Source organism: Neofelis nebulosa, chromosome 1 (assembly GCF_028018385.1).
Source record: "Neofelis nebulosa isolate mNeoNeb1 chromosome 1, mNeoNeb1.pri, whole genome shotgun sequence".
In the NCBI taxonomy this organism is placed as follows: Eukaryota; Metazoa; Chordata; class Mammalia; order Carnivora; family Felidae; genus Neofelis; species Neofelis nebulosa.
The window spans coordinates 156,661,780-156,670,618 of record NC_080782.1 but is presented as its reverse complement, the minus strand read 5'-3'; the positions used below and the strand labels follow the sequence as shown (position 1 = coordinate 156,670,618).

At 40.7% G+C, this 8,839-nt stretch overlaps 1 protein-coding gene across 1 annotated transcript; it reads right to left on the bottom strand.

Annotated features, from left to right (window-relative positions):
* Nucleotides 1-1,209: 1,209 nt before the first annotated feature.
* Nucleotides 1,210-7,382, bottom strand: LOC131493542 (protein RoBo-1-like). Its single transcript, XM_058698128.1, has 5 exons — nt 6,914-7,382; nt 6,411-6,521; nt 5,805-5,954; nt 3,294-3,425; nt 1,210-1,503 (listed from the first exon to the last, which is right to left on the bottom strand). The coding sequence occupies exons 1-5, from the start codon at nt 6,984-6,986 to the stop codon at nt 1,370-1,372; spliced, it is 600 nt and encodes a 199-aa protein (XP_058554111.1). The 5' UTR covers nt 6,987-7,382; the 3' UTR covers nt 1,210-1,369.
* Between the last annotated feature and the right edge of the window lie 1,457 nt (nt 7,383-8,839).

The window sequence follows — 8,839 nt, the reverse complement described above, 5'->3', positions numbered from 1 at the left end:
ACATGCAACCCTGTCATTGTTCTCTATGGATTAGCTCCTTATCCCTGAGGGAGGGCCCTGTGTTTATATCACTGTGCTGAGCACACAGTGGGAATGCACATGAAATATGAGGATAGTGAGTCTTGGGCAGATAAACCCTATTCCCTGTGTTCTCAAAAGCCTAGGAAAGAGAAAGTGGAAGTAGGATTCAAGAGCCTGTACCTTACTCCCTGGAGAGAATCCCAAGGAGAAGTCAAGGCCACAATCCATCAATATAGATTTCATGCGCAGACAGCCTTATAGAGTTCTGGGCTGCAGCATCATGCAGACAACAGATTGCTTCCCAGAGGTAATCACTACATGTGGGGCTTTTTTTTTTTTAAAGTTTATTCATTTTGAGAGAAAGAGAACATGAGCTGGAGAAGGGCAGAGAGAGAGAGGGAGAGAGAAAGAATTCCAAGCAGGTTTTGCTCTGACAGTGTGGAGCCCAACATGGGACTCCATCTCACAAACCATGAGCCAAAATCAAGAGCCAGACTTTTAACCAACTGAGCCACCAAGATGTATGTGGGGCATTCTTTTCTTTTACGTAACTTACTGCACCCTGTAGGAAACTGAATTTGGAGAATCAAGAGATACATCTGAGCAGGCTACCAGGTCTCTCAGTTGTGTTCAGCACCACAAAGACATCATACAGTTTGGATCCTGTAATGGCTCTTCCTGGCATTACATGCAGTATGGCTGTGACCACCCCTGAATTGTGAGGACACAGCCCTCTGGACTCCTGGTACACATGCCTACCTCTTCTTTGGCATTTAGAATGAACTTCACAGATCACATCTGTCTGTATCCTTCATCCCAGACACATTCACCCTGAGTACATGTTGTGTTTCCCAGGTAAGAGAGAGTCCATTATACTTGGGATTTTACAAGCTGTGGGAAAGGAACTTTCTGAGCCCGAATTGTTCTTTTGAAAGCATTTTCCTTAGCAGTGGGCAATTAAGGGTCAACAGTGGAAACTGAGAATATTAGGAAAAAGGTGTGTTCTGGAGCAAGTGTGAGGGTATGGTTGAGTGACAAAGATGAGATTACAACAATTCTTAGAAATTCTGTCTCAATTTCCTTACTTGCTACTTGGGGTGAAGAAAGAACCCATTAGAGGAATGAATAAGATTTTTTTAACCTAAAGTACTAACGAATGATTACACACATACTTAAGGAAGTTATCAACAATTTAATTCTGCATTGTCTTGGGAATGCTGGGGAGGGGAGTCATCTGAGGACTCCAACTTTTTCAGGTTTGTAGGATTATGAGCTTGGTAACACTGGAAACTTCAAAGCAAGACTTGGAACAAGAAGGGATTATTCAAGATTGATGAGGTGATGAACATCAGCGGGGGTCTCCAGCACTTTGTTCTACACAGTAGGTACGGATTTTTATGTTATTCAATATACTTATATTCTTCAAGTTGCAGGCAGTTTCAGTAGCACAACCCATGGCAAAAATCAAAAATATAGGGTTATCTGCCAAAAGAAAAATCCAGCAGTTAGTCTTTTCTCTCATCTTGTCTCCCCTTTTCAACTACATCCTATCCTATCTGCCTCTCTTGAAGAAGAAAAGGATGCTCAGGATCCCCCAGAATCCCCTTTTGTCTTCTGTGAAAGAAGCAACAACCACAGTTCCATCTCTGTCCAGGGACCAAGCCTATTTCCCTCTGCCTCCAGTATCTCCTCAATTTAAGAGGGATCCCAAAGGGTCCCCACCTGTCTCAGATGCATGGCTGAGACTGGAGCCCCTGTGTCCTGACTAGGGAAGAGATGGCTGGAATAAAGGAAGAAGGCTGAGATCAGAACTCATGTATTCAGCTAAAAAGTCCCTGTGGTACCATTTATTTTCCTTACTTTTGTTTCCTGGGGGAAAACAGAGGGAAGCAATACAGATCCCTTTTGAGATAAGATCCCTTTTCCCCAAGGCTATGAGTTCAATAGTTGTTATCACTGTGGAACCTCATCACTTGTCTGTGCTTTCCTTGACAAGTTGGAGTAGAGAGACTGCCTCACTTTCAACAGCCCCATTGTTCCCCTGTATCCTTCATGACATCCCATTTTCCTTACTCGTCTCCACTTCACCTATGCAAGGGCCCCTTCATGTGATAGTCCCAGGCTCTATCTCAAAGTCTTCTCAAAAAAAGCATAACCTACTTCCATTCTCACCATACTCTCTCTCCCACCATTTAATAAGCTCTTAAAATGCCACTAATTTCATGAAACCTTTTACATGATCAGTAAAGAAGTGACAATACCCTTTCTGCATGGTCCAATACTAGGTTAATTTCCCAATTTCTATCTGAATAGTACATGTCCTTCTTATTATGAATATATACTTTCCTCCTACTCAGGAAAATGGCAAAAACCTTCTGCAGATTTCAGAATCACATAATTCAAAAATTAAGTGCTTAATCATGGAGTTTTGGTAATAGCAATAATGGTAGTGATGATGAAAACCAGAACTGAGGGGCCATCCTCTTCATAGCCAATGGCTCAAGATCCATTCCAGCAGATCATGATATGACATGTTCCCAAGTCTCAAATTCTGGTATAGGAAGAAGTTGTGTACTCTTCTCCTCCCCTCTCCTGTGCTTTCTTCCCCTCTTCTCTATTCTCCTGACAGATAGCTCCCTCTAAACCTTGTAGGGATAGCCAGTACTTGATCCTGTATCAGCCTTTGCTGTACATGGTGGTCAGTCTCTAGGATGTCCTGAAATAGCTCCCACCTCCTAGTATCCATATCCTTGTGTAGTCTTCTCCCATGTTGTACCAAAGTTGATCTATGCAACCAAGACGATATGACAGAAGTGAAGAAATGTCACTTCTGAGATTAGATTACTTTAAAACTGCAGTATCTCCTTCCTCCTTCCCTCTCCTCCTCTTCTCCCTCTCTCTGTCATCACTTTCTGGGGAAAGCTAGCTGATACATGAGGACGTCCAGGCACCCCAGAGAGAGACCCATGTCAACAGGAACCAAGCCTGACAACCACATGGGTGATCTTCCAAGAGAGGATCTTCTGTCCTGGAGCAGGTCTTCTGTCCAAATGACCACAGGCCCTGCTGATGGCTAGATTACAACTTCATGAGAGACTCAGAACCACTCAGCTAAGCCACTCCCAGATTCCTGACCCACAGACACAATGAAATAATACATATTAATTATTTTAAACTGCCAAGTTTTGGACTAATGATGCAGCAATAGATAGCTAATACAGCTATACCCTTTGATAAAATTAACACCAAAAACCCTGAGGATATATCCATACCTATGCCAATAACTTCCACACACTTTGTCTCTGTACCAGTGCAGGTAAGAAGAACTGGGTCACAGGAAATGTCATGCACATTGTAGCAGGCAGGACATTTAATTCCATTGGGTTTTGAGGACTTCTGAGGCACTAAATGAAGAAAGAAAATTTTCATTTTAAGGACAGGAAAAAAGGAGCTGAAAGCATTATTACCACCCATCCAAGATCATGGTTATTCCAGGATTCCTCTACCCAAAATCAAAATGATTTAAAATTAGGATACCATGGAAGGTGCAGGGGTGGGGGGAAGTATTAAGTGGGAATATATAGCCAAAAATAATCTTACAGAAATCTGGTTTATCTGCTTCTTTCATGAGATGGCCCTCTCTGCCCTGGCTGAAGAAAAAAATGCTTACATAATAGAAGATAATTTGTGATTTAAAAACTACTATTGAAGAATTATATGGTTTCAGATTTCACATTTAAGACTTTAATATATTTTTAGTTTATTTTTCTGCATGGTATAAAAGAGTGATCCAGTTTCATTCTTTTGCATGCAGCTGTCCAGTTTTCCCAGCACATTTTTTTTTTGAGAGACTGCTTTTTTCCCCATTGTAAATTCTTGCCTTCTTTGTCATAGATTAATTGACCACATAAGTGTGGGCTTATTTCTCGGCTGTCTGTTCTGTTCCATTGATCTATGTGTCTGGGATTTTTGTTTTGTTTTGTTTTTTAGGTTTTTTTTCTGTTTGTTTGCTTTGTTTTGTTTTTCCAGTACCATACTGTTTTGATCACTGCAGCTTTGTAGTGTATCTTGAAATCTGGGATTATGATATTTTCAGCTTTATTTCTTCTCAAGATTGCTTTGGCTACTCAGAGTCTTTTGTGGTACAAATCTTAGTATTATTTGCTCTAGTTCTGTGAAAGATGTTGTGTTTTTATAGGGATTGCATATCTGTAGATTGCTTTGGGTAGTATGGACATTTTAACAATATTGGTTTCTTCCAGTCCATGAGCAAACATAGGAAATAATTTCTTTGACATCAGCTATAGAAACATTTTCTATATATGTCTCCAGAGCAAAGGAAACAAAAGCAAAAATAAACTTGGGACCTCACCAAAATTAAAAGCTTTTGCACAACAAAGAAAAGCATCAACAAAATAAACAAGCAAGCTATTAAATGAGTGAAGATATTTGCGTATTATATATCCAATAAGGGGTTTATATTCAAAATATATAAAAAACTTATACAAGTCAATACCAAAAAATCCACAAATAATCCAATTAAAAAATGAGCAGGGGACCTGAATAGACATTTTTCCAGAAAAGATACAGATGACCAACAGACACATAAAAAGATGCTCAACATTGCTAACATCAGGAAAATGCAAATTAAAACCATAATGAGATTTATACCTGTCAGAATGGCTAAAAATAAATAAATAAATAAATAACGAGTATTGGTGAGGATGCAGAGAAAAAGGCATCTTCATGCACTGTTAGTGGGAATCTAAATTGGTGCAGCCACTATGGAAAACAGTATGGAGGCTCCTCAAAAAATTAAAAATGGAATTACCATATGATGTAGTAATTTCATTACTGGATATTTACCCAAAGGAAATAAAAACACTAATTTGAAAAGATATATGCCCCCTTATGCTTACTGTAGCTTTATTTACAATAGTCAAGAAATGGAAGAAACCCAAGTGTCCATGGACTGATGAACGGATAAAGAAAATGTAATACACACACGCACACACACACACATACACACACACACGGGGATATTACTAAGCCATAAAAAATAATGAGATCTTTACATTTGGAAAAATCTGAATGGGTACCTAGAGAGTAAATGCTCAGCGAAATAAGTCAGAGAAAGACAAATGCCATATAATTTCACTCATGTAGGATTTAAGAAACAAAACAAACAAAGGCAAAAGAGACAAACAAGCAAAAAAACAAAAAGACAAATAGAATAAACTAATGGTTGTCAGAAAATAGGTGGGATGGGTGAAATAAGTAACAAGAATTAAGGATACACTTATACTATGAGCACTGAGCGAAGTATAGAATTGTTGAACCATTATGTTGTATACCTGAAACTAATATAACACTGTATATTAATGTATACTTCAATTAAAAAATACTGTTAAGGGAGTGAGGAATTAAATAGCCAAGAACAAACTACTTTTCAAGTGGAATGGAAAAGCAAATAATTTAAACCTACAGACTCAGTAAATCCAGAACACATCCCAGCCACCCAGTTGTCATTCAGTCTTCCATGTTAAGGAAGGGCTTGTGCCTTTCCTTCTTGTGGTGGGATTTCCCTCATTGATTCTCACTTGCCAAATGAATGAGTGGGTAAATGAATGGGCAACTCTGTCCAGGTCTTGAGCCAAACCAGTAGGAAGCAGCTCAGAAGCAGAGACAGGTCGTAGGAAGGAACTTAGAAGGCAGAGACTTAAGGAAATGGATTGGGATAAAAAATAGGAGGGGAGGGAGAGCAGAGATGTGTTGGCACTCACCTTGGAAGTTCCCTTGGTTACAGAGCTCATCTTGGCAGCATTGGTGATTGTACACAAATGTTTGATTATCCCCCAGTGTTGCTGAGAACATCATTGGGACACAATTGCTTGAAGAACAACCTTTCTCTTCAACATATTGTAGGAGTTCCCCTGCACAGAACCAAACCCCAGAAGGAATTTCCCCTTTGAACCATACAGAGTGATGCCTAAATGGGTGGCCAGTATTGGATTCTTGCCTCAAATCCTTTTGTCTTTAGTCTTTCCCCTTCTTCAAGAGTCCTTCTGCATTGGTCCATGGTATAAACCAATGGAAGGATGGTTTGCAAGCATTTGTTACAATGGGAATGTCATATTTCAGTGGGGCTGATGAAGAACAGTGATTGCCCAGACTTTTTCCCAGAGTCTCCCACCCTCCCACTTCTCACCACCCCATAATGCCAGCCCCATAGGGGTAGAATGCTACATTAGGAAGCAGGGTAAAATAGAAGGTGCAGAGGGAAGTGAGGAACTCCCATCAAGTTGCTAAAAGCAGCAACCTCCCTCACTCTAAGCACCTTCTATGTCTCACATGACTAGAAGCATGGGGAGGGGCCTGGCACAGCATACCTTTTGTCCTTAATTCTTGCTTGTATCTGAAGCAGCTTTGAGAGGCTTCACAAGTCGTCTCCATGTCAGCACTACATGCATTAAGAGAGCAGCTTGTACATTTATAACTCTCTGTGAAATGGATATAAAATTTGTTTAGAAAGTAATTCAGGAATGAAAACTGTCAAGAATCATAGTTTATGCTTCCAATAGCCAAACATATCTGAGAGCCAAGATACCATGTTACCCACGATACCCATGTTACCCATGATACCATGTGGGACCTAATGGGCCCACTTGGCCCATAGTCCCTCCCTGATGGCCACTTCTTGCCCCTTAGTGCTCAGGCTCAGTCCCTTTCAACTGCCCATTGCTCTAGATGCTTAATCAGGGTTCCCAAACTTGCAGAGCTCATCACTACTCGAGAAACCGGACCTTGTCTCTCCCAAGTTGGCTTATTTTCTGTATTGTCTACCTTACTCTTCCAGTTTTGGGGAGAAAGAGGCCATTTTTTTCATTCTTACCCACAATGCTAGAAACCAAGGCAGCAAGGACACAGGTGGTAAGGAGACTCTTCAGGGCTGAATATGTAGACATGGTAGCCCTGCAAAAGGCTTAAGTGAGAGGAGAAATGTCAGGACCATGGAGCCCGGGTCTCTTATCTAGCAACCCAAGACCTGGATAGAGTTGCCCATTCATTTATCCACTCCTTCATTTGGCAAGTGAGAATTTGTCAAACCCTGGTTTTATGACAGATATGCCTCCTGTTGGAATGCAAAGATGAAAAAGATGTCTTTGTTATCAAAGGGCCTCCCTTCCCTAGAAAGAATTCACATAGAGGATTTCTTTTTTTGCATGGATGTGGAAGATATTGGAGCTCTTTCTAAAGCTGAAATAGGAGGATTTGGCCAAGATGCAGAAGTCACAGATAGCAGCTCTCCATGTGCTAGAAAATTCTGAGCCTGCCATATTCTGAGGCAAATACCCCCTTAACCAAGATCCCTCATTTCTTGATTCCAAAGTCACCTTCCTACAAAGAGCCATATCCAACTATATTTGTTACTTGCCAGGCCCAAGACACCTTGATTCTCTACCAAAATGGCAGAGCCAGGATTTTCAGATCCTGTCATTCTTTCTAACCTTACATCATCAATGGTCCTTTCCAAAAGCCCATTTGAATTTTGCCAATTTAGGAAGGAAATCCAAATTCCCTGCCCCACATTCCACCTACCTTCAAATTTATCCTCCTAGGAGCCTGAGGAAAAGCCTGCAAGATCACTATTTAAAGACTAGGGAGCGGTTGGAGGTCACCCACCATTTCCTTCCTGAAAACAGGTTTTCAGGAAATGACAAAACCTAATTTCACACTCTGAATTCCAGGTCTCATTTTCTATAAGTAACCATGAGCTACTTTGTCTCAGAGACAAAAACATATAAATGAAGCCTGTCCAAGAATCACCTTCAACTTCAATCCAAGTTTCTCCTGCTCGGCCTATGTCACAACCTCAGGATGAAAGATTAAAATGTTATGTGTTTCTTTCTTTAAAGAGATGAAAAGGGCTATTTTGCCAGGAGGCTGGCTTAACACAATGACAACAGGTTTTGAAGCAAGGCATTTCCCAGCTCTGTGGCCAAGTGTTGTGTGAACCTGGGCACAAGGTTTCACTATTCAGAGCCTCAGTTTCCTACTCTGCAGGGAAATAGTGATGCCTGCTTTGCAGGGTGGAAGTGAAGGCTTAAGGAGAGTGTGAAATGACCATCACTGTGTAAACACAATGGACTTTGCCTCTGTCCACATCAGAAATGTGAAAACAAAAATGTGCAGGTATTGTTTGAATTTGAAAGAACAAGAGACAATGGGCCTGTGGACTTGTTTAAATGTTGTATGTATGTCAATGTGGATATGAACGTCTGAGAGCCAAATCATAAGACAAGTGCATTCCATGTTTTTCCCTCTGCCATCTCAACCCACCAGACATCTGACAGATGAACAGACACCCAAAAGCTCCCAGAGGTTTAGACTGTGGGTCTGAGAGGTGCAATACAGGGTCCTCTCATGCGTGGATAGGAAGAAACATTGCATCTTTCTTTCCCTATCCTGTAACTGAAATGTAGTTTTTCTTCCCAAAAATGGAGTCCACAAACCACAGAAAAACCACCAACCCTTAGAAATTATTGAGGTTTTCCCATCATGTGACATCTGCAGATATATTATTTGCCCTCATCAAGTACTTTCAGATTATGTCCTTATCAGTCCCCTGCAAGGGCCTGGTGACTGATGCATTCATAAAGAACCACATCTGTTACTATTCCGTACATTAGAGGAGTTTTCTAATTGTATTCAATACAATTGTAATTTTATAAGGTTTGATTTTTCTCATGAGAAGGGGTTCATAGGTTCTACCACCCTTCCTGGGTCACATATTATGGGACCCAGTGTTGCCACCCCA